A 26,691-nucleotide genomic window follows, 5' to 3' on the forward strand; every position below is an offset into this window, starting at 1 on the left:
CCTCAACAGGAAAGAGCCTCTGGGATAATCGTCCCACTTGGGTTTTGAGTGGTTAGTGCCATTTTCTGTAGACTTTCAGACTAGCCTGGGACATGTGAGAAGGTCAGTGCTGAGGCCATACCCCTCCATGACCTCCAGCTTTGATTCCTCCATGATGGAGTAAGAGGGAGGTGCTACCAAGCTGGAATGGGAGCAGGGATGAGGATGGCTGGAGAGAGCAATAAGGGCTGCTTCCCTAACTTGCCACTGGGTTTTTTTAGTGTGAGTGGCATGGATTTTTTTGTTAACTTTCCCTGCAGGGAAGGTTGGTGCTCAGTTTTTACTTCTGGTTTTCAGACCAGGGTGCTCTGACTCGCATGTAATAAATGTGAAGGGTGCCTTTGGTGATTTCAGATACCATGTGATTCCAAGGCACAAAACATGAGATTTATTTGGTACAGTCTATTTGATATCTTATAAGCACAGAGTAGGAGATCAGGTGTGCATATGGCATCCTTAAAATATGCTCCTTGACAACATACCTAAGAACATATGGATCTATATGAGATATCCAGGAAATGAGGCTAGTTTTGTCTCTGATGTTTTGATGGCAGGGTACACAGGAGAGATGGAGATAGTTGGACAGGAATTCAAGGGTTTGATCATACAAGCCTAACATGTTTGCTCAACAGAAACTATCAGTATTTTTTCTGCCTTGTTGACTTCTAACTGATCAGACATATCAGCAAATCCATATAAGTTAGTATGAAAAGTCATTCCCTCATCTCTGGGCAATTGGGTATAGGCTTTGCATCTGTGTTGGCTTAGGGAAGCTCAGGGAGCTGATTCTTAACAGCCACAGATGAGGAGACTGCTCCTCTCTGTTAGACTCTTTTTTACTTGTCACCTTGTAGACAAAGTCAGTATAAAAGTAAGAAAATATTTACGTATTTTACCAGGAGGATACTGGTAAAATACTACTTCTTGAGTATGGTATTTATAACAAGAGCCTTCACAAACAGTGAAACAGAATAGCAGTTGCCAGAAGGATTACTGATCAGGCGAATGAGTGACTGTTGTCTTCTGCTTCACGAATGAAGTTTTATTTATTTGTTTTTCCCTAGAATGTCAGACTACTTAGTGTATGACTAGTTTTCTTAAATAAGCACTGCACTTTCTACTCTTGAGGAAAACAATGCAATTAAAAATCTTATTTAAAGAGGAAGATTGTGACAACAGTACTTCTAAATATTTTTGTCCAGGCTCTGAAAACATTTTGAGTGCATTTGTCTAAAAGTGTCATTTATACCTTGCTGGACATACAGCAGATTTCTTACTTGAAAGTCATGTAACGCTTCTTGTGCAGCAGGTATTTTTAGTTCGGCATGTAACTAAGGTTTTGCAAATGTGTGTTTGGGTGAGTAGAAACTTGGAAAATACGCTGTGGTTCAGTTTTCTCTTGTTTTTACAGTGGTTTTGTCACTTGTGATTCTTACAGTCATAGCATCTCCAGCTGGAGCACAAGCTCTCAGGAAGCAGAAGTCCTTGTGTCCAGTCCCACACTAAATGTCACAGGTGGTATGAGGAGTGCTCTGAGCTCTGTGTGGCTGACAGGGCACTTTGTTATTTAGACATAACAGAATGGAATGGTGTGAATAGAAAAATGGCACTACAGTTTCCATTTTGTTGCTCCTTTTCTTTCAGATCTTGTCTGGATTGCATGTAGGATTGGAGTTCTGTGTATGCCTCACAGATCTTTGCTCCAGTTACCCATAAGGATTTCCTACCATCTTCATGCTCCAGTCAGTTTGCTAGCCAGATTGCCCAAATCAAACTAGGGTACAAGGCTCCTTGGAGGGGTAGCTACAGCAACAGCTTTCTTTGTCTTGTGCATTCCCTTTCAGCAGATGAAGTGACACCAATTCCATGCCAACAATTGCTGGACACTGTATCAAGATGCCCTCTGGTGTATGGCAGCCTGAATGCAGAGACCAGAGTGATACCAAAGTGAATCCTGAGTTTTATTTGGTGCAAGAACCGTTTGATGTCTCTATATAACGTGCAGAGACGTCACCGTACCAGACACAGAGCTATAGTAAATCCTTGCCATTGCTTCCCCCATTTGCAAACTTGTGAGGGTAACTGGTACCTTATGAGTACTGTCCTTACAGCTGTTGACAGGTCTCTCTGAGGTGACAGTCACTGCTAGGCACTGTGGAGCTCAGGCCATCCTACTACAGTGTCTCAAAATGAAGGTCCAAACGTATCATTACGTGTTGCTGGCTAAGCGTTGTGTGATTACAGTACCACAGTACATTAGAGTATGGAAGGGACCTCCAGAGATCATCGGGTCCAACCCCCCATACCAAAGCAAGATCACCTGGGGTAGTCTGCACAGGAATGCATCCAGATGGGTTTTGAATGCATCCAGAGAAGGAGACTCCACAACCTCCCTGGGCAGCCTGTTCCAGTGCTCTGGCACACTCACTGTAAAGAAGTTCGTCCTCATGTTGAGCTTGGAGACCTGCTGCTGCAGAACTTGGGTGATGCGTTCTCCCAGCATCAGGAATCTGTCATTCCTGGACTTGGCTATGAGATCAGGAGTTTGGGAGACCATTTCTTCAATCACTTTTTAACTGATAGAGATAAAACTTCTTCATCCTATAAAGTGGAATGTGTGGCTTGGCAGTCACAGTGGCACACAGTGGCTTAAGTAAGAAAAGATCAGTTATTTTGCGCTTTCCCCACTGACACTGACTTTTCTAGATTTTGCTCTCTGGATACTGTCCTTCCCTGTTTTTCAAAGCCCTCTGATATTGCAAGTGTGAATTGCAAGGGTGCTGTAGCATTCACAGGCTTGTCCTAGTGCTGTTACAGGAGGAGGCAGCCTGTGAGCCAGGAACAGAATGCTTTATGTCTCTCAGAAATTCCCATCTCACTTGCATCTCGCATAAATGCACCCTGCAATTTAGTGAGTTGCTCATCATGAATACCGTGGTTACTGTGCAATAAGTAACTATTCTTTTGCATATTCTGCTCGTGTAGGAATTAGGGCATCAGTTGAGTACTGATGAGAATGATTAGAGGAAAGTGAAATGTTATGGGTCATTAAACAAACAAACAGCCTCACCTTCATTTTATTGAAGGTACCCATAAATCTCATCCATTTACTTCTTTACAGCCAGTTGACCCTTCTGTGTGGAAGATCAGGCTGTTAGCTCCAGCAACTTAGATTGCTTTAAGCAACTGTGAACTAGTTTTACAGTGCTACCAGCCTATTTTGTATCCAGAAAGTAAAAGTTTGAAGTAGGTCCCAAATCTAATTTCTCACACACAAGATCATTTTGCTGTGCATGACCTAGAAACCAACAATGATTGTATAAATTACAGGGAAGAAGAAAATTCTGAATTGACTGTAAGGTGAATGGAAGTTGAATAATTCCCTGAACTTTAACTGGGAAAAGAAGACAAGATCATTGAATTCTAAACCAGACTTCCAATACAGACAAAGAAAATGTTATTTTAGTATAGATTAAACTTACGACTAAGATATAGAGGGATTATTGTGTCTGTTTCAGATGTAATTTCATGCCTGAGAATTTACATTGAAGGGAAACTGGTCTGGATCACATTAGCAAGGGCCCTGTTTTGCTGTCAGTTTAATTAAATGGAAACTGCTGGCAAAGAGACCCGAGTAGGTTTATAGAAGCAATACTATTTTCTATGTTGGAACAGGAAACTGTTAGGTCTTCCAGTTTGAAAGGGACACAAAAATGAAACCTGTGATTCATTCTTGTTTACAAACTCCCAGCTAGTATACAATGACCTTAGTGATAACTTAACTGCAATTACACGTTATATGTAGTGAGCTTTACAATAACTGCAGACTTCATAGTTATGAAAACCATGACCTTTGACAGGGAGGTTAGAACATGAAGTTTTTCCAAACATTGCCTAGATCTTCAAAAGTATTCACATTTCCTTCCCTGTTTCATGTGAGCTAGATTGACAAGATGTGTGGTGGGTGTTCTGTTTGCTCGCCGCAAGATTGTTGTCAGGCAGAAACCCCCTAAACAAAAAAGCCCGCCCTTTGGGAACATTGATTTATCTGTTAACTGTGCCTGGCATGCTGCCTTTTGGCTTTGATTTCAGAGAGAAACATATTTGGTTACTTTAATAGGCAAAAACACTGAACCTGACTTGTAGGGGAAAAAAATGTTTTCTTTCCCTTTTTCAGTTCTGTTTATCATATCCTGACGTTCAGTATTGTAATTGTGCAACAGTTCCAAGTTGGAGTAAAGAAAAGTGGAACTGGATCGTAGGCTCCATCAGCCTCATTATTTGAGAGCCAGTTTTTCTGGGTGACTCAGTGGGACTGAAAATGAATGTTTATGCTGGTTAATAGCCATGCTGTGACACCAACTCTGACGATATCAAATGCTTTTTTGTTCTCAAGCATTGTTCACATCACTTCCTTTCTTATTTATACCCATTTTTTATCTTTTAGAAATTTTTGCTGAGCTGGAGTTGATTGGCCTGTTCCCTCCCTTTTTTGCTTATTTTAGACATATCGAAAGATTAAGGGGTTTTCTTCTTTAACCTGGGAAATTCAGATCTTACCTATTTTCAGCTACTTCTCCAATTTATGATGTCATAGTGTGTTAAAGTAGGGAAGCTGAGAAATTGTGGGTTTTAATGAAGTTACAGTAATTGTTTATTCTGTATGTATATACATATAGTCACCTATGCTGAAACTGTACATATAGGAATGCATATACACAAACACAGCTGTAGATTTTGCTGAGCTCTGGTACCCATCAAGCACTTACCCAAAAGAGTATCTTCACAAAAAACTTCACGTTCTTCACCTAAGTACCAGAAATAATAAAATAGAATCATAGAATGGATTAGTTTGGAAGTGATCTTGGAGATCATCTACTCCATCCTCCCCGCCATGGGCAGGGATGCCTCAACTACACTCAGCTGCTCAAGGCCTCATCCAACCGGGCCTTGAACACCACCAGGCATCCACAATCTCCCTGGGTAGCCTATTCCATAGTCCCACCAGCCTCGCACTGAAAGAAGTTCTTCCTAAGAAGTTCTACATTGTTTTGAGATCAAAAGAGAAAGAAGAGAGAAAAAAAGAGCTTTAAAAAAACTGTAATAGCAGCAAGAAGAGCAGAACAAGAAGATTCCTAGAGATATCTGTGAATACAGTCGGGTGGGGATTTTTCAGTGAAGCTGTAAGAGGATTCAATGTTTTAACATGAACTTAAGTCATGCTGTAGCCCAGTGCCTTTAGTGAGCATGAAGCTTGGCATGGCTGGAAGGTAGGTGGAGGTGAGATTTGAAGAACTGTTGGGTAACTGTAGGTGAGGGGAAGGAAGAAATGCTTCTGCCACCGCTGGTGCTTTTGCCTCTTAACAGTAACACCGTGCAGTCCATCCCAAAGCACTTTGTGGTGTTCCCATATGTTGGGGCAGGCACTGGAGGGTACTTGTGCTCACCTCAGCTTGGTCTTCTGCCTCAACTGGGCAATGGTCTCCCAAAGGCCAGCTCCCAATGGCAGCTGCGTAGCAGTAATTAAAAATAAACTAGCAGGCAGCAAACATTTTTCAGATTCAGGGACTGTCCATCAAAACTGCCCTCCAACTCTTATTTATGTGACCTGGAGATAGAAAAAGAGCAAGAAAAGGTCAGTTAGTTTTGGTCCTGACTGTGGTGAAGTAAGAAGTCCAAAGAGGTCAGGAAGGAGTTAGTAAATTATTTTGTGTGGATGAGCAGCAAAATATTTCACAAGCTGGGACAAAAAATGCGTAGTTAACTCTGTTCCTACAGCAAGGAGTGACTTCAGCTATCTCCCTCTAAGGCTTTTAGCATGACCAGCTGTGCCAGCAGCAACAGCCAGTACTTGGCCCCTGAACCTGTAGCCCACCAAGTGTTCAGCTGGCTGCAAGGTGGCTTGGATCACTTTGTCTCTTCCAGTCTGGCTCCCTGTTACCCTGTTCTCAACAGCTGCAATGTCCACCGTACTGTGGAGTAGTGGGATTCTGCAGTGCAGCCCTGCTGGTTGTTTTGGAAAGCTATAAGGAAGCAAAATCTTGCAGGAAGTGGTACCTTTCAAGGCAATATAGAAAGGAGAAAGACCATCCCAGTTGTAGTGGTGGTAAGACTCATGGCTGTTAAAAAAATTTCAGTCTCTAGAAAGTAAAATGAGATTCTTTACCAGCCAGTTTATTTTAATTTTTCTTTTCCTGTTCTGCTTCGTGACAGAACTTCAAATAATTATGTTGATTTATGATTACAGGTATTTTAAAGCTGTACTATACTATAACAAAACCATGCCAGATTATTGTTTCTGGCCCTATGCAATTATACAATTGAGTTTAGGCAAGTAATAATATTAGAACAGAAATATCCATCATGATGGATTGAATTTCATGAAGTATGAGACAAGAATATTTATAGATCCATTCTTAAAGCCACTCTTGGGTCAGAATATGCCTCCTTATTATGGCCTTTAAAAACAGGAGAAAATCTGAAACTTTTCTCAGTCCAGCCCCAAACCTACCACAACCCATTGCCTACATGGGGAGGGGAGTGTAGGTTGATGATAAGCAGAAAATAGTGGAATAAAGTAATTACTTCCACTAGAAAATGAGGATCCAGCATTATTTTTACAGTAACACAAAGTCATTATTTGGCTGTGCCACTGTAATGAAACAATAAAGATCATACTTACGTATCACGTCTCAAAGGATTTCTTGCTATCCTCCTACCATTTTGGCTATTAAAACAAATTTAAGTTGCTGGTCTAGTTTCCCACTGCTTTTTAGAGAGCGGAGTGGGCAAAGCCTCCCCTCCTCCCAGTCCTGTTTAAATGTAGACCTTTGGCATTCCAGAAATCTGACCTTGTTTGTAGGGAATGGCTCATTTTTCTATAACGTAATATGAAGCACTCTTATGTTTTGGTTCCATGAACTAGAGAGTTTAATGTTCCAGCTTGCCATGATAAGGATATGATCTCTTTGAGATACAAACACTAAAGGAAATTAGCTATTGTACTATTCTTTTACGTATTGTTTGCCTAGCAGTTTCATTTAGAATCGTTTGGAATAATCTTGGAGTACCTTTTAAAAAAGATTTTATTTTATTTTTTTTTTTTACTTTTTTTGGTGGTTGTTGGCCCCAATAAAAAGTGGAGCTTTAAGATATTTCTCCTAAAATAAATGTGAGGCCGCCTCATTTATAGTCAGCATGCCTTGATTACTTGCAGACATGCTGGAAATTTACATGCGCTTTTCTCCATTATAAAACACTGATCTGTTCAGATCATTAGCTCCCTCATGACTAGAGCTTGGCAGCAAGCCAAGGCAGGCTAAATCTGTAGCTGTAAATCGTGAGTTGAAATAGCAGAAAGTGGATTTGTAACTTAAAAAGTGTAAACAGTTTGGAAAATGAAGTAATTTTAGAGTATGATTGATTGCCTTAGGATTGAACTTTAAATTAGCCTAGGGTCTCCGATGCAGATATACACACTAACTGCTCATTATATATTTTCACTTTTCTTTGGAACAATAGCATTGTTGGGAGGTTTCTAAACAATGTATGCTTCTCCTAGAGTGACCTTTGAGGAAATGAATAGTTTTATTGTGTGTCCATTACTTTGCCTGAAACAACATTTTTGAGTTATTAATTTGCCATGGCCTATAAATAAAGGAATCAAAATGCAAAGCAGCTGTATTATGCTGCATATAGTTCATCAAACTTGTGCTTGAACATCACCATTTGAGATTGATAATGCACTGCATAAATAATTTTTCCCTTCTGAAAAAGAATAGCCTCTAGTTGCTGGAGATTGGTCCTTGAATCCCATAGAAGAAAAAATTAAGATTATTTTTAGTACAAACGATTAATGAACTTTCTGGGGGTCTGACATACTGCATTTGCTTTTCCAAGGGCCCCGGTTGACTTAATTTTGTAGTTGAGAGTCAGAAATGCCCAGATACTGGTGTCTGCAGGAAGAAACATGAGACTGGTACACTCAGTCCTGCTATTCTCTCATCTCCACATGGATCCTGTGTGTGTTGGTGCTTTTAGCACCTCTCTGGCATGGGAGTGGTCCCTGCAGCACCTTGCACCTCTTCTGTCCTGGCCAGTTCTGGGGGGCTAGCCCAGCAGAGGAAGTGTCACTGCCTTGCCCGTAGGAACAGTGGACACAGGCCAGCAGAGCCTTTCCCCTGGGAGAAATGAGAGAAGGGTAATCCCATGGCCCTGCACAGATGAGATATGAGACTCTGCAGCCCATGACCAGCATTAGTTAGCCTGGGTTTCTGAGAGACAGATATTCCTGGGGAGCAAGCACTGGACTGCAGCTGCCTGATGCTGGTGGTCCCTGACAGCCACGGTTGGTGAGGAGGATCCCAGAGCCATGGGGACACTGTGATCTTGGGGAGCATGAGGAGTCACTGGGACAGGGGAGTGTGGGCTGAAAGGGAAGGTGTCACTGAGAGGCATGTTCAGAAATGTGGAAAATGTATTAGATTTGGAATCTTAAAAGTTCAGGGCATACTCTTCCCATCTTGCTCTGTCTACAGTGGTCAAGAGGAGTCAGTAGTGGGAGATGCAGCATGCTGTTGGTTTGAGGAAGCATGTGTTATTTAATATCTGGTGTCTTGCAACTTCTGGCTGTCGTGAACAGTGGCTGAAACCATTTGCTGCTCTTTGCCAAAGAGAGAGAAAATCCATCATTGATGTGTTTGTGCCTATCAAGGCAGTGTGGTATCTGAAGTTACCAAGTCTCTAGTGTGGAACAACTCAGTGCAATTCGGAGGGTGTGGGCACGTAACTTACATATTTGTACTAAACATAGATATTCTCTGCATTCAGGACTGCTGCCTGCTGCCCTTGTATGTTCTTTAACACTCATAGCCATGCTAGTAATTAGGAGTCTAAAACTATTTAACTGACATTAGTGGTGGTTACAAATCACAATGAAGAGCTGTGACTGAAGAATGTATAACAAAACCCCTTACAATTTTGTATCTGAGTATCTTTTTCATCTGTTCTTGCCCTAGATTGCATATCTGCCATTCAGTAGATAGAAGGCTCTGTCTTGTCATTCTTCTCGAAGCTCCTTTCCCAGAGAATATTTTTCCCAGTGTTATCACCCCTCCTTGATCATCTTCCCTCTCTCCCTCCACGTTTGAAGTGAAGATTTTGCACTTGTGAAAGAAGTATGGCTGAGAGGTCTAAGCCCAGGTCTGGGATCCAGGACCTGCTGAGAGCTGAGCTCATTGACTCATTTGGTGGCCTTAAGCAAGTCAGAAGATTACTTCATATGTAAAAGAGGGGAAATAATACTTATCTATCTACGAGCTTTATAGGAGTGCCCTGAGGGCTAATTAGTGTCCATTAAAGTGCTTTGAAATAGACAGTGCTATCTATTATTAGAGCTTGCTCCAGACTAGTAGATAGTACCTTAGGATTGTTTTCTATTGAGGAGTTTTCCTCTGCTGGGTGTGGGACTGAAGCCCATCAGCAGCTGAGTGCAAGCCACCTGGCGTTTTCCAGAAGATTGGCAGCACTCTGCTGGGCCCTTCCTGGGCAGAGTCACTGGAGACTGATGCTCTTGTTCAAAGCTTGGAAGGAGAGTTTGCCTAGAGAAAAGAGTGGGAGGATACTTGCTTGTTCTCCTCAGCTCACAGGCATAACTTGTCCTGAAATCCTTTCTCACCCTGCCTTCACCTGAGGCCTTTTCAGATAATTCAGGTAGCACGGCTTCTCTTCTCCAGGAATGGTTTCCTGGTCCTGCAGAAGAGTAAGAGTAATCTCAGGAGGAGAATGGGGCTGGGCTGGTAGGTTCCCACTGAAGGAAGCCATTTCGTATTTAAAAGAAATGCTTACATTCTTCACTGGGTAACAGACTCCTCTGCAAAGTCCCTAGAAAGCAACATCTAATTTTAGGGATAGGATACTAAATGCTGCAGGTGTGTGTCTGCTGAAGTGTGGGAGTCTTTTCATCACCGTAACTAGGAGGATTGTCGTCTGACCGGCACCTCCTTTTGTTCTCTGGTGCATCTTCTCTCACCATATACTTTTCTGCCTCTCTTACAGATGCCATAATAATCCAGTTCAAAGGACCCAGCCCTGTTCTCACTGAACCACACAAGCCTGGTGTTTCTACCAGTGAGACTAGGACTTGATCCAAATTGAATGGAGAGAAGTTTTATTTTTCTCCATTTGCTCCTCACACCTCTCAGGCCATGAGTAATGTGCAACAAGATGGGAAAGCTTCTGTGAAGTTTTCCAAGGGAATTTTCTACATTTTAACAATTTTAATGAAATTGCTCAACCCTTCATCACATTTTTCAGTGCATGTTGCTGGGGGTTTGATGATTCCCTGTTTGGGCACTCTGACTTTTCTTCACTACGTAAAGACACTTCCCTAAGAAATGGGACTGAGGACACATATGAGCAGTTGATCCAATGATTGAACTTTAGTCCTGCAGAAACCTTTTTGGCATGGGTGTCAGTAGGTACACCATATTGAGGAGGTTTTCTGCACCTCTTCTTGTGCCTGCAGAGGAAGGTATCAAAAGCAACAGGCCCACAAACTCTTATATGGCTGCGACTAACCCCTTTTCCATAGAAATGAGGCTGTGCCACAAAAGCACCTAGTAGTGTGACCCTGGGTGCACAGGAAGGCTCTGGCATTGATAAATTTCATCACAGTTGGTTTGTTCATCTTGTCCTGCATGTCATTCCATTTTTGGTTCTCTTATTCTAGGTGGAAGAATACATTAACTCCCTTTTGCTTTACATTTCTTCCTATTACTCCTCTTCAGCTTGAATTTACTTTGTTGTGATGCAGAATCAAATTTAATGAGCAATCACAGGCTTACTCATATACCTGTAACAGCTACTGAATCTACATTTGTGTTGTTTTTCAGAGCAACAATTCAGGGATTATGTGGTGCAACATGAGAAGCTGAATTGGGAGATGAGACTCTCAAAATAGCTAGGGGATGTCATGCAGGGGAGTTGGGTTGGTGGACCGTTTGGCAGCTCTCAACTGCTTATTCCTCATCGTAGTCTTGTTATTTAGTTTCATCACCAGGAAGGAAGGGAGCCAGAGTAAAGTTGTACTTGATAACAGGCAGGTACTACATTGGGATAAGGAACAGCAAATTCTTGGGGGAAAAAAATTGCTAATATTTTTGTCATTGCCTTTTTTTTTTTTTTTTTCCCAAAAAAGAAATGGCATCATTCTAGTTGTAATTCCGTGCCACTCCTGGGTTTAAGCAGTTATTACACTGCAGATGAAAACACAAGTTTATCTGTAAAATCCTTTTAACTGTGGTTTTTGTTTCCCAGCTTGACTTTTTTTCTCTTCTTGTCTTTGATTGGCTTCCAAAAAAGTTATTAACATGCTGCAAAACAAACAGAAGGGGCCACTGACGCTTATTAAAAATGGTTTCTTTTGTTCATATCTGGCAGTTGACAAATTGTCTTGTGCTCTGTCTTACCTGCTCCCATGTGAAAGGTTACATGAGAAAATGGCTGCAAATAAATTGCCATTGAATGCTGTTGAAGACTAAGCATACAGCTTCTCTATTAAGGACCTCTTTACGCTCTCTATTCAGGCTCCCCCCTGCAAGTCTTTCTAACACTTGTCTGTTATATTATGTTTGGCACAGAAGGAAACATTAAATAGAAAAGCAATGTCTGACTGTGGTGTTTCTAGACCTATTATCCCTCTGTCAAATGTCCACATGAGAAGGGTACAATTTTTATCCATATTGATGATGATCTCTGAAGGTTTTACTAACCATCTTCAGAGTGAATTGCTAGAAACAAATGAAATTGAAAAAGCATATTTTTGCAGTTTTGGAAATCTTACTTAAATCAGTGTAATGAGACGCACTCAGTAAAATGTAATTATTCTCACTTCTCCATGTGTCAAAGAAATCAGCAGTATGGTTGGGGAGCAGGGGGTTACACTGAGCTTGGGTTTTTTAATACAGAGCCAGATACTGCTTGTGTGTAATAAATTGTAAATAGTAGATAATGCAGGTTTTATGTGTACTAAATACCCTGCAAGAATTAATGGGGTTGTTACTTCATTAAGGGTTTCAAAGAGGGCATAAATGTCAAAAGCAGAGCTTGACTGTTTAAATCACTGGACCATTTCCACCCTTCACCCATTGTGTCACAGCTCTGGGGCCTGCAGCCTCTGCCGTTTCTATTTCAAGGAGGGCGCAGTTCCTCTGAATTTTCAGAATGATAGTGAAAGGGCCCCGTGTGAAACACCAAGATAAGGCTTTTGACTCATGCTTTTGGGGTAATGGAAAATGAAGGCGGTTGATTCTGCTGTGTGGAAGAGGTGGTATAACAGTCCTTTATAAGTAAGGCTGCATGTGCTTCTCTCATTTGTGTTACAATGCAGTGTAGACGTAAAGGACAGAAGATAACAGGAGACCCAGTTACTCTGATACTCTGATGTTAAGCTCTCAGTGGCTTTTTTTTTTCTTTTCTGTCTTTTTCCCCATTTTTTCCATGCATTGGAATTTTCCCAAGCAGGCATGGATTTGTCATGGACCTCCTCAGCACAGAGGGCAAATAACAGACCACAAGTTTAAAATTCATCAGACTGTCTTCAGAAAAAAAAGATACGGTCTTGAGCACTGGATTGGGGAACCTGTTATGTCCATGAGCTTATTTTTTCCAGCAGTTAATTGTTACTGCTGTAAAATATGTGCCCCTCTCTTTCCAGCAGCTCTAGTTGCAGGTTTCTGTGAGAGCAGAGTTTTTCATTCTCCGGGATTTCCTCTGTGCAATGTTGCACTTCAGAAGAAAGGGAGACCAAGACACATAATCATAGTAATAATAATAAAGATGAGAAGGTGTTGTAGGAAAAATGACTGGAGGTGGCCCCCCTCACGAAGGCGCGTTAGGGAATGTGTAACTTCAGCCACAGCAGCAGTGGAAGTACTTGTGTTTGTAGCATAACTCCCATGCTCAAGTATTTGCAGGATCAGGTTTTATGTGTAAGTACTCAAGTGTGGTTCAGTGGTATGTTGGATGGTGTTCAGAGATTGCTGAAAACGGTGCATTAAATAGCACTTTGAATTGCAAAGTGCTGGTTCAGTTTTGTCTATGAGAATGATAACACTTATTATCTGATTGTTCCCTGTACAAATCTCACCTCAGGAAAAATTAAATTATGTTTGAATTCAGCTAAAGCAAAGTATATCATTATTGCCTTTCATTATTAAAAGGGATTTTTACTGTTTGTTTGTTAAAATTGAAGCAGCTGCCATGTTAGAGCCGTAGATGATTTAAAAGCAAATACAGAGGCAGAGCCATTTACAGTACAATTGGCTTGTTTCATGTGATTTAATTCCTCTTCTTGGCTTCATCATGTTACCAAATTATGTTTTCAGCCCCTCTCCTCTTTTTAATTCTTTCTTGTTTTTGTTATCAGCAGAATTGAAGCTGCTTATCAGTAACCACGACAACCAGGATAAATACTTGTTTTAAAGCTGATGCACATCCAACCTGAATGGTCCACATGACCCAGAACATTCAAGAGGACAGACAGCATGTGCTCCCTTCTACAATCAATCTCCCCCTTCCCCCCGCTCCCCCCCCCCCATCTCCATCTGCTTTAGAAAGCTAATAGGGCAGTTTAAAAACCTTTTAAATCTGAGTGGGTTTCTGTAACCATCCCTGGCTACTTGAACATGGGCTGGCCCATACCTGTGACCTGAGGAGTAAGGACAGAAGGAAATTTTGGGAGGCAGGGAGGCAATTTCACAGCCCAGCTCTGAACGTGGCTGCATCCCCAGCATCAACTCACTTGTGCTCCTCCAGCCATTGTTGCCTGCCGTTCATCAGAGGACAGACTGCTGCTTTGTAGACCCTCCATGAAGGGGAAAGATAATCTCAGCTGGGCAACAGCTAAATGAAACGAAGGAGTGTCTGGGATTGTGTGGGACAGGGAAAACCATTGTGGAAAGAGAGAAGCCTCGACATGTCCATCCTTTATCTCTGGTGAAGGCAGGCAGGTTGGCTAGAATAGAGAGAGATTCTCTCTTGAGGGAATTTTAGGAGGAATTTTAGGAAACTCTCACCCAGAAATACACCCAACAATGATTTCTGCCTGGCCTGTTTGCTCTCTCCCTTGCTCTTTAAGTTGCCTGGTGCTGTGGAATAAATCCTTTAAGCTCTCTCTGTCTCAGTTTCTCTCTGTGTGTAATGAGGATAATAATTTTTACTCTTCTCTATAAAGCAGTTTGAGGCCTGTGGATGGAAGGGTTATATAAAAGCTGGAAATTACGATTGTCAGCCACTCTTCTTTTTAGTCTAGAAATACCTCATAAAGCTGCTTCCTAAAGTTCAGGAGGATCCTGGGAGTGCAGGGTAGGAGCTGCAGGTGTAGGAGGAGCAGCATATTGTATTAGGGTAGGAAAAAGGAAGTTGAATACCTGGTTGGAATTTTTTTCAATATTAATTTTTTTTTGTCTTCTTCAAAATTTGAACTTATGATTCAAAACCAAAGTGATTTAACAAGATGGAAGATCTGATTATATGGACATACTGTCAGTCATTGATCAAGAGACTTGGTTTGGTCTCTCTGAGGTAGGACTAGAACAACTCAGATCCAAATCACTGACTGTAAAATGTGCTTTAAGTGCATATGAGATGGTGCGATTTTCTTTTCTGTATTGCTGTTGAGTTGAACAGTAGTTTCAGTCTCCAGTAGATTTGTAAGTATTCTCTTTCTTTCAAATGTTAAACTAATCTTAGGAATTCTTTGAATGGCTGATGCTCTGTTTGGCACCGTGACAGAAAATGGAGGGCTGGGGAAATGGCACGAAATTCTCAGAATTAGTTCCGTCTCCTTCTTACAAGGGAAGAAATATGTGATAAATGCAGAAAGGCTGCAGGTTTTATTCTGTATATTGGCAGAAATGGCTTTTACGTTTTGATCACTTTAAAAGTGAAATCAGGCAGGCAGACGTCTGTGTAAGAATTACAGGGAACTTGTTAACATCGTCATTATCTAGTAAACGTGAATGTAATCAGTGTGTTCCATATCCTGCAACATGTTGCCTTTGTTCTTGATTGCATTAGCATTCAAATAGAGGGGGGTTCTCAAAGCAAGGATGAGTAGCATGGGTCCTGCCAACAAAGCTGTGTCCCTGTTGTGTCAACAATTTACCCAAATTTATTTAAACCCCAAACCACAGATTTCCTGTCCCATTTCATGGGGCTAAATCTTTACTATACTTAAATTTATCTGTGAGAGAAATGTGATTCTTAGACTAATATTTTTAGATCTTATGATTAATTAGCCAGCCAAGGCACACCAAGTGGCGTTACTGGAGTGATCAAAGACTGTAGGAATAAAGAGGTATTGGAAGAGCTATGTTTGATAAGTCTTCCCTAATCACTGCAGAGAGTGTAGTTTGGTTTCTAGAGCATGCAGAAATAGTTTTATGACGGTGATGCAGCTACCTGAACTGCTCAGCTGTTGCTTCTAGATCGCAGCGACAGCCTGATGCAAAGAGATGTGGATTCCTGCTGGGGTTCTTAGCCTCTTGTCTATACAGAGGATTTGATGTGAGAAGTGGCCAAGCAAGGAGCCGGACATTACTCTCCTGTGAAGGTTATTTAGTTGGGAGAGCCATCCTTTCTCTTGTATGAATACCCAGAGATATAGGAGGTGATTGCCATTGCTTCTTGGCCAGCTGCATTTATCTGGGCAGTGATTTGGGGGTATTTGGCAGGTTATGACTGAATGGTGATATGGGAAGGTATCATCATTGCATGATTCCTCTTAGAAGTTTTTAGGTCAATAAAGAAACAAATTCTTCTTCATCCTTCTGGTTACTCTTTCATTTCTCTGTTGTTTCTGTTGCTTCTGGACTTTTTGAGATGTTTTAGGTAGTTGTGTAGTGAGTTTTTGTTTGCTCAAAAGCTGTGCTGTCTCCCTTTGGGCTGGTACTAGAACAGGCAGCTTTGAGATGTCCAGAACTTGTCTGACCTGCAGTCCAGTGAAGGGTCAGCTGTGCACATCTTTGTCTCATCTAGACCTGTGGTCTCATGTCCATACTGCAGAAAGTCCTTGCCAAAGGAGTAGAACAGGGGAAGGAGAATTGGATCCTATGTTAAGATAACAGCCAAAGTCCATTGCCACAGAGCAGATCAACCTTTTTTATCTTGATGACAAGTGTACCTGCTGGGAGGGCTTTTTAGCATGCATTTGAACCATTGCTTTGGCACAAGGCAAACTACTTTGTCACTTAGGTGGAACTCACTCACTTAATTTGATCAGCAAGTTCAATCTCTAGACTAACTAGTTGTCATTGATAAGGGAGTAGTAGTTCCAGAGTGAGTTGATCAGTGTCTTATAAAACAGCTAGTTGGAAGGAGAGATCTCTGTCTGCAGAGGGATCTGGACAAGTGTCATAGACTAAAACTGTGTTATTAGATGAAATGAGTCCCATCATTTGTGCTCCACTGGTTTGCTGAGGGTCTTGGGAGGGTTGTGACACATGAATGTTGCCCTGTAATAGTTAAGAGCCATCCCACCTGGAGGGTCACAGCTGTGTTCTTTTATCACAGCTAACCCTCCCTGTTCCCAGACCCTCTGGACATTCAGATGCGTTCTCTGTTACCTCCATGTCTACTGAATATAGATGATATGGTCAAAGCCATGCATACAAGGAATGATAAACTAATTATGATATGTGCATCCTCTGGGAGACTCCCTTAGTAACTGAGAGTAAAGAAAGAAGGCAGAGTAGGAAGGACTCTGGGAAAGAGGAGCTTCATGGACAGAGCCCTGCAGCTTTCTTCATTTTTAGCTCTGTATTCCAAATAACTCCCTTGCTCAATTTGCTACCCATACACCAAAGCATTGTCCCATTTTATCTGCTTCCCCCGATACTTCCATTGCTTATCTTATGGAGATCTGTGTTAACATTTATCAAAACAAATGGCAGGTCTGGGACCTTTTAAGTAGTTTTTTTTAGTTAATAAAACCAATCTTCTACTTCTGTTATGTTAAAAGTACATTATCTTTTTATTACAAACTCTCTACAGCTCTGTCTGTTTTCCTTCTTGGCAATTTCATGACTGCTCCAGTTGATTGCTGTATGGAGAGTTACAAAATCATTAAGGGTGGGGCTTTACCAGCTGACTTACAGTACAAGCCATTTCTCAAAATAACCACAACAGTGCAATACCGATGTGTAATTTACGTCACAGCATGTTTTTATGAAATAGTTTGTGGCTTATTCATTTAGATTTAGAAGTGAATATCTCTTCTCTCGCTTTTTAATCAAGCTTTCTTCTTTTTTTTTCTTTTTCCTTTTTAATATTTTCCACTCCTAGGCTTGGCTTGCCTCCAATTTACCAGCTACAGTGAGGAGGAAAAAAATGATATTTTTTTCTTTTGCTGGCAGTTTAACTGCAAATGTGTTTTCCTCTTTGATATATACATTTGTGTTAACTGCCTTGAAAGAGATGGCAGATTTGTGGTAGAAGATATTGCACCAATATAGAGAATTTATAAAAGAGATGCAAAAGTTTGGAATTTCAAACCATACCAAGCAAATGATGCTTTTTAGCCTCCTGCTCTGGTACATTTCCTTTTAAAAAATTGCTTTCTGTATAATGTCTTGTAATTAGAACAGGAAATCATTGAGTAACTGTAAGAAGAATAAGAGCACTTAAACTGAAAAGAAAATTACCTTCTGAGAAATAATATTCACGATTTTTTTTTCCCCTTTAAATGTTTTTTTCTTCCCTTCACATTACTCTGTTGGTAATGATAGTAACAGATGTACCTGCCCTTATCTGTATCATTGTTCTGCTTATGTTTTCTGGAGAAAAAAAATTAATTGTTTTCAGTAATACAAAAAATGAATGGACAGAAAATGGGAAATGCCTAATTACAAAAAAAATATTCTGTGTCACAACAGAGTAGCAATTAAATTGAAACTTCAATATAATTATCAATAACAGTCGAGCCTGGAAGGGTGCCAGGCGCGTAAAGTTGGTGCTCAGCCTTTATGTGGTTGCTAGGAGCACGGCGAAAAGTATAAAGCTTAGAGAAAGGAATGTCTAATGTAATAAAGTAACAGAAGGTAGCATAAATCATTGTGAGAGCAGTTCATATTGACATTATTTTACTTAAATTGGGTCGAAACTAGACATTTAGTCTTACAAGAGGCACAAATTCATATTTCTTCCACAGAAATAACTCTGTGCCTTCTGGGAAGAAATGGAGTGTGCTTTCCTAGCACCAGCCTCGTACATATTTGGAATCTTTTAAGTAAAAATCTGTAAATGTTTGTTTCTGTTGGCATGCACATGCATTTGCACTAATACGATTAAAAGAACTAAAGGGCAAAATACTTGGCAGCTTTAGCAGTTGAGGTAATTAGGTACAGGAAGGAACATGCATAGTTTTTCCATCAAGCTCTATAAAATCCTGGTGTGAAGGTCTTTTTTTTTTAAAAAAAATGCTAACTGATGTTGAGGAGTAGGTTATGGCAGTTAGCAATAACATTATAGGCTGATGCTTCCGAAACAAGCAAACAATAAAGGGGCTACAGTTTTATATTTCTGTGCTCTCTCTGTAAATAATTCTGGCTCTGGATGGATTTGTTAGGAATTTGTGCTTTTAACAGGCGCTTTTTTTTTCTTTTGTGGCTTTTAATTGTCTTACGTTACATATTAAAAATGGTTGTGCTGATTTGAAAAGTCAGTTCTTGCATAGATTCATTGTGTTTGGCATTTCATGCATCTCTTACTTACAAAGACAACTTGAAGAACATATAATCCAACATAAATGCCAGGCTGTGCCAAATCCCAGCTCTCTTTACCCCTCACAAAGGGAGCTGTTGGATTACATCTATGCATATATAGGCAGTGCTTGGAAGGCAGGGGTGGAACCTTGCCTCCTAATTACAGTTTCTCTGTTTTCAGCCCTGAAATACATAAGTAAATGAAAAATTGACATTGGAGGGGGTTATTAAAACACACAATTGTGACATAAGCATGGGATTAGAGTAATTTCAGTTGAGCCTTACAAACAGCATACTGTAGGTATTATCTTTCACCATGTTCTCTCTTTTGCAGCTAAAATGAGATTCAGAAATACATCATCTGGGTTTTCTAAGATCACAGTTAAATGCTTGTAAAATTTATATTGTTTTTACTTGATTTTAATGGAATGTGATCCTCATTTTCATCTTGGCTCCTCCTAAGAGTGAACTCTCATCATATTTTAAAAAATACTCAGCAGTATACAAAGCCTACCATTAAATGGCATGTGTTAGATTTTGCTGGAAGAAAAAAAACAGTTCTTCTTTGGGCTTGTGTTTTATTAGGGATTGGTCCACTTTGATTTCTTTTTTTTTTCATGTGGGCGTGGTTGAGAAAAAAAAAGTCTTTGTTCCAAGAACAGTGTTTGTCTTTCACTAAACAAATCTTCAGTTTATTCAGCCTTTGTTCATTCTTAGATTTATCTATTGAACCTGGAGTGAAAAGGAAGGGAAACAAATGCATCATAAAGTACTCAGTGGAGTTGCACAAGCATGTATAAAACTGATCCTGTAAAAAAAAGACTTGATTTTAATTCATGCCAGGGGTTTGAGTTAAGTCGTCAGTTGTCAGGGATAGAAAGTTTGTGTAATTCTGTGCAGGGACTTACAGCACATTTGTCTAGAAACTAATGGTTTACTGCAAAGGCACATGGGACATACATTTATATACACCCTGTTTAAAAAGCTGACCACATCCTGGCATAAGAAAAGTGCTTTCAGATCAACAGATTCAGCTCACCACTATCTACACAGAGGTATAAAGTAGTAATAGCTGTCAGACACGCATATATGAAACTCTCGAAGGAGCTAAAGGATGGATCATGTGCTTGTTAATTCCTAGAACAGTTCTCCTGATCTGATTTTGAGTTTCCTAATAGAGAGCCTTATACCCAGGAGCAGTTGGCTCAATCGTGCTGTTGTGTAGGCTTATGGGATACTTGAAAACAAAGAAAAGCATGATCACGTGCTTATTGACCAAAAGAGGGTTTAGGGCCATAAATTTTGTTTTCTTAGAAAAGTTATGTCAGTGATGCTTAACGAAATGTATTGCATTTACTTTTTTATACAAATGGTTTGGGCTCCCCACCTACATCAGGCTACTGGGGAAAGTTCTGAGTTTTTAAAAGTGATGGCTTGTAAAACCAGTATTTCCCAAGTCCCTCTGCCATGTTGTTTGGGTTTTTCTGCAGCATTGCATTCAGCTGCAGTGATGACATTCTAGGTGATATATCCGCTTCCAGAGACTTCTTAAAATTTAGCCTTTTATGTGTCAACATTTCCGTTGCCTCATGTGAATCAAGATGAGTTGTGCTCTTGTATTTAGGTGGAGAGAACTGATCTGACATTTCTTTCAATATCTGAAATGATTTTTACTTTAAGGGTAAGAAAGATGATTTTGGTATTGGTAATGGGATTAAGTAGTAGACCTTTTGTCTCTGACAGAAGAAATAGCTGAGTTATTCAGTAATCAGAGTATAGCAGAAAACGTAAAGTGAATGCTCTTGCTTGGTCTTCATTGGCATGCATGGAAAGCCATGTTCAGTTACCCCACCTGAGGAGATAAATGAGCATAAAAAGAAGTGCTGTTAAGTACTGGCTGCATACCTACAAATGAGTAATTTCTCATGGTTGCGTCTCTGGTTGTGTTTTTCTGCTGTTAGGTTTCCTGCTGGTTATCATATGATGAAACTTGATTGTGGTATTTCAAAGTCTGATGCCTTTATGCCTAATATCATCTAAAACCTGGGGGAACTGAAAGGTTTGAGCTCTAGATTGCTTTATATTTTGAGCCCACATTTTGACAATATGAGCTGTTTGAGAATTCATTTGCTCGTTATGCTCTGCAGGTGTTTTATTGAGTCCTGCTGCATTTGCTGTTAATGTGAGGAAAGTTGTTTCCACCTGTTGGGGTAGTTTAGCAGCAATGACCAGGTCAGGTCAGACCAGCCCACCTCTCTGGCCCAGGGGCCCTTTGGTAGTTGATAGTATCAGATACTCAAAGGAGAATTAATAGCTCTATGCTGTGGTGCTTGTATATTATTTTAAAAAGATGTTAGGTGGTGTAAACATGAGTTCTGTGAGGTTGTGTAGGGAGTTGAGTAAAAATGACAGCTAATATTTCTAACAGAGGAGCCAAGTTGGCAAAGTGTGGAGAGCACTTCGATATAGGCTGTTGGCCAACTTCTGCAGAGCAGTGTTTTCTTACTTATCTAGGTAGAGTACTTGTGGGTAAGCATAGAACTAAAAGGAAAGCCAGACAAGAAGCTGTTTGAATAAACTTTTAAATTCTCCTATTTTTAACCTTCCTTTCTAAAACTACTGTGCTATAAAAGGTAGGTCTTGAGAAAAGGCTGAACCACGTTTTATCTCAGACGCTTGATTTGTGTATTTTCTGACATGCTAAGAGGGTTGTTTGTTGTTCTTTTTTTCTTCATCCAGGTGAGGATGATGAAGATTCAAACCTGCTCATTCTCAGCTACCCACAGTATTGTCGATACCGTTCTATGTTAAAGCGCATCCAGGACAAGCCTTCTTCAATACTAACAGACCAGTTTGTTTTAGCCTTGGGAGGAATTGCAGTAACAAGCAAGAACCCCCAAATCTTCTACTGTCGGGATACGTTTGATCATCCTACACTAATAGAAAATGAAAGTATATGTGATGAGTTTGGTAAGTTACATTACAGCTATTTTCTTTCTTACAAGTAAAGGTATTTTTCTGTCTTTTAAGTGTCCACTGATTTCCAAGAGGAAGATGAGATTCGTTTGAAGTGAACCAATGCTGTTTATGTTTGAAACGTTAAGTACCAAATGCATTCCTTCCTCTGTGAGACTGAAGGCTTCTAGTCATTAGTGATACTGGTATTGCAACTTGACTTTATCACAATCAGAGATCATGTTACATGGGTAGAGTGAGTAGCACAGTTACTTGGTATGCAGGAGAGGTTCTCTTTGTCTGGACTGGGAATTTGTGATAGAAGGTTCTGCCTTAACTATTCACTTCTAGCCTGTGTCTTTCCAGGAGCTTTAGGAAGTGTGGGTTTTTTTTTTTTAAGTTCTAGTTGGTACAATGTGCTAACAAGTGCAAAATAGGAAAGACTCCCTGTGTGTCCCATTGCATTGGTAGAGCACTCTCTGACCAGGCATGTGCCCCTAGGGCCCTGAACAGAATTCAGCTATAGCTGGTGTGTTTCTGGCCGCCTTGAAATATGGGTTTCCTCAGGGGGAGCTTTGCTACTGCTAGGTTGGTTTTACATGTGCAGAGGCACTTCTGGGAGGTGGCCTCTTAATTCAAAGGGTGTAGAGACTACTCTGCAGCTCCTGAGCAGCAGGCAGCCCCTTGCGGCTGGAAGAGAAAGCTGTAAGATTCAATTCCCAATACCTGCCACGTGACTTCACACCTTTTTTTGTGTGTCAGATCAACCTAAGGGCAGTGGATGTGCTACTGAAGTGTGGCGGAGTGCGTGCTGTCTACACACCCGGGGTAACTCCAGTATGGGTTCAGTGCAATTCCTTCATCAGCGTACCTGTGCTGTGAGAATTGAATTTTATTATCCATATCACCAGATGGATGAGTACTGTAACTATTGCTGGCAAAGATTTTTTGCATAGCAGTGGGTACTCCTTTCTGTGTGAGACCCCAATATCTCTGCAAGGAACCTCTTGTGGTCTCTTAGAGAGTTTCGGATTACGCATTTAACATAAATAATGGGACTGAAAGGGAAGGAGTTCAGTGATGCTCTGATGGGAGAATCATCTCTTATCTGGCTTTGAGCTTGGTGTCCAGTCCGGGCCTTGTGTTGGTAGAGAAACACTGACCCAAATGGTGGCATTGGGGCATATTGTGAGGTACTGCAGGACTGATACTATCTTGCTGCACCCACCAGCTCCCGACAGGCAGGAAGGATCCATGGATTCATCGCTAGAGTGTATAACTGCTGTGAATAGTTCTAATTTTGTGATGTCAAGCTCCTGCAGGATCAGGCTGAAACCGTTGAGTGTTGTCACACTCAAAATGTAAGATGCATGAACAGACTATGAATAGAAGGTTTGGTTGCTCTTAGGGGTGGGGATGGTGAAAAAAATGAATGAAATGCCATGGAAGTTCGGTCGAATAACACAATAGTATCATGTTGGTTTTTATTTACTCTGAGCTTCAGCTCAGAATATAAAGTTCAGTTCTTATTGACGATATTTTTTTGTATGGAAATGGTTATTTTAGGCTATGTTTGAGCACACCATCTACTTTCTGTGGAGTATTTTACTCGGGGTCACTCCTTGATTACAGGTTTGTTGAGATAGTTGGGTCCATAATGTAAGTGTATCATGGAATATTAGTAACAGATGAATCAAATAGTTGTGGACTGATGCAGAAACTATGCTTACTGAACCACAGCAAGTGCTTTGTTCAGTCTCTGAAAGGTAGCTCTGCCATTCTTTTGACCTTTGCAAGACAATTATCTCATTATCAAGACACAGAAATATTTTCTGGAGAAATTAGTAATGTGTATTTAAAATTTAGTTTGGTTTAAGAAGCAGATTTTTTAAAAATACCTACGAAACCAAAAAATACTATGCTTTAGAAATACTTCTTATGAAAATAATGATGTGGTAAAATTTGTAATCCCTGCTGTGTTAGGAAAAGAACCTGGACAATGCATGGTCCATTACTGTGTTGCAAAATACATGGTGTCAATTACATTTACCTTTGTTGAAAGCAACAGGCAGAGTGTCCTTTGCTGGCAGGACAGTAAAATGTACAACACTTTGTTATATAAACAGTTTACATTGATATCCTGTAGATTGATGTCACATGGGGAAAGTGCTGACTGCTAAAGCTAAACAGAAGCAGGGTGGTACAGTAGATAAATGGATTACTCTAAGGCACTGGTGTTTATCAGTCAAATCTGAGGAGAGACCAGATTACAGAAATGTGACTAAAATTCTTAAAAGGTATCTCTAAGGAGGTCAAGACACATTTAATTTGAAGGATTTGGCTGTTTCTTACCTTGCCAATGAAAGAAATCTGCAGAAGGAACAAGACAGGAACATTTGTGTTTCCCTATCACCTGAAGTTCCCCAAACTCTAAAGCAAGTAAAAAATTTGGCAAATACAGTCTACTAAAGTTTTCATCTGGGAAGCACTGGCTTTTGATACAAATGCCAGGTCTTCCTCAGAAATGTTGTTGTCAGGTGGGGAAGGTGTTACAAGTTCTCTGCACTTTGGAATATTGCACGACGGCTACAACATGTCACAAGCGACACTTTTACAAAAGAGCCCCATTCACCATGGGGTGTAAGCTGTTGGCCTTGTTAGGTAGCTCTAACAAATGTTTTTCCAGGAAATGCTTTTCTTGCACATTTCTAACAGAAACATCTTGTTTGGCTCTGATTTCTCATACTCCCCCCCACCTCTTTTCCCCAATTCTGTAGAGTTTAGCAAAAAATAAAGCAGGAAATGAAGAAGAAAAATTACTAAATTTTGTTGACAGTAATGATGCTTTTCTGATGTTTAAGTAGAGGAGGTATGTAGATGCTGTCTTTGAGCTCCCAAAGGCATGGCTGGAAGAGATGCTTCGATGCAGTCCTGTGTGGATGACCTCTGTATTTACAGATGAGCTTCTGTAAGGGTCAGGCTGTGGTAAGCATCAGCGTGGGCTATGACAGCCAGTATCTGCTGCTGGCAGTGCAGCTCCCTGTGTCTGCCTCTGTCCTGCCTGTGCACTGCTGTATGGCATGTTTGGGCAGGTATGTTCAGGAACAGTTTTCTTAGAGAATCCTCTTCTGATTCTCCTCTAACTTGGTTTACTGTGCTATAGCATCCTGTCAAGGAGGACATTGGAGAAGTGTACTGCTGAGGAATCGGCTCAGCAGGTGGAAAGCTCAAACATTTGCATGTATTTCTTTGCAGCCTGCCAGGGAAGGACTTGCTCTCCATTTACAGAGGAAAGACTGCTGTGAGTGGGAAGCCTCATGATCTGATTCTTGTTGATATAACTACTGATTAGTTAATCTAACAGCATTGGAGGGTTCCCCTCCAGAATGGTCATAGGCTCAAAAGCTTGCTTCTCTTCAGAAAGCAGAAGACATAAACCATACTTGGATGTCTTGATAGCCAAAGTTCATGGATATGACCACAGTCAGATAATACATCTCTTCCTCTCCTGAAGTAAGAGCAATTGGAGGTCTTCACCAGGCTGAAACAGTCCAAGAGAACAAAGACATTCTGGTGTTACTGGTTAGGAACAAGAAATCTGAGTTTTTTAACCTGTGCAGGAGGTTGGAGTAGAGTTGTCCACAACTGCAACGAAGCACAAAGACTTGAGCCCTGTCTACCAGTGCCACCAGCTCATACTGGCTTGCAGGTGACACTGAACAAGGGCCATTGAGAGACCTCAGGCTGGACGTGGTCAGCGATGGCAGCAGTGTCCTTGGCACAGCCCCATAGGCTGTGTCTGCCTGCCCAATGGAGGTAACAGTTGGACACAGCAGGGTGAGCAAACAGGAACAGTTCTCATGGCATGTCCTTTTAGTGTTCTGAGTGGACTGGAGTTCACCTACGCATTCCTTTATCTAACTGCTCCTGCTAATTGGCATGCGGGAAAAAAACAAACCCCTATTTCCTCATTCCCCTGCTCCCTTAAAATAATATGTGCCAGCTGAACAATTTATTTCTCTTCAATTCAGCATCATTGGTAAAGACATTTTTCAAAATCTTTTTGATTCATCAGCCTCTGGGCTTACTGTTACGGAATAACTTTTGTAAATGCATGTAACTTACTGGCATTTGCTGCGTGGTCAGAGACAAGGAATGCAAAAATAGGGATCCTAATAGTTTTCATTATAGACTGAAGAAATCTAGCTGGAGGCAAAGCTGCCTGCCCAGTGCCTAGAAGGTGTATCTGTCAGTCACTGGGCAGAAAGCAGTGTGCAGTTGTTGCTGGAGTAGCCTATATCCTCTGTGTTTGATTGTCCAAAGAAGGTGACTTGGGCTTAGACCAGGCATGCGCCAGCTCCGCCTCACAGAATGACTTCCAGGGCACACTGATGAGCATGGATCATCCTGTGACCCAGTTGTGGGCTGCACTGCCAAGTGCACATGGGCCCATACAGCAAGGGAGTGCAAAACCCGTCTGTTAGTGTGACCTCCACCTCCAAGCTTGAGCACTTGCAGGGCAGTGGGAACAGACTCTTGGAAGCAAGAAGGGTCAGGTGCTTGGGTGTTGGTGGATTTCTACAGCTTCGTAGCTTCTTCAGGTGAAAATCTCGCACAGAAGGATTTGTCATGGTGCTTCGCTAGATAAACATTGTAAATCCTGCCTGCTAAAGATGAACCAGACGGCTCTTTTGCATTTTGTGAGCATGGGGTTGCTTCCTCTGTAAATAGGAGTATGAGAAAAGACTGAATACCTGAATTAATCTTATTTTTTAACAACTATTTGGCAAATTTTAAATCATTCTGGATTATTTTTATAGCATGCTGGGTCTGATATGCCATAAACAAGCTGTTTGGTCCCTGGGGTCCTGTAAACACTTAATCACCCCCAAAAGCAGGTTAAAAGTTTCATTTTCCATGTAAAGGCCAATTTTTT

The 26,691-nt window shown here is 40.9% G+C and overlaps 1 protein-coding gene across 2 annotated transcripts in view; it reads left to right on the forward strand.

Moving 5' to 3' along the window:
- ARID5B (AT-rich interaction domain 5B) overlaps nt 1-26,691 on the forward strand; it is a 116,510-nt gene that overhangs the window by 26,274 nt on the left and 63,545 nt on the right. For both annotated transcript variants that reach the window (XM_054382507.1, XM_054382506.1), the window contains one exon: nt 21,540-21,770. In XM_054382507.1, the coding sequence (XP_054238482.1) occupies nt 21,540-21,770 (231 nt within the window). The remainder of the gene's footprint in view (nt 1-21,539; nt 21,771-26,691) is intronic.

Source organism: Indicator indicator, chromosome 7 (genome assembly GCF_027791375.1).
Source record: "Indicator indicator isolate 239-I01 chromosome 7, UM_Iind_1.1, whole genome shotgun sequence".
Classification (NCBI taxonomy): Eukaryota; Metazoa; Chordata; class Aves; order Piciformes; family Indicatoridae; genus Indicator; species Indicator indicator.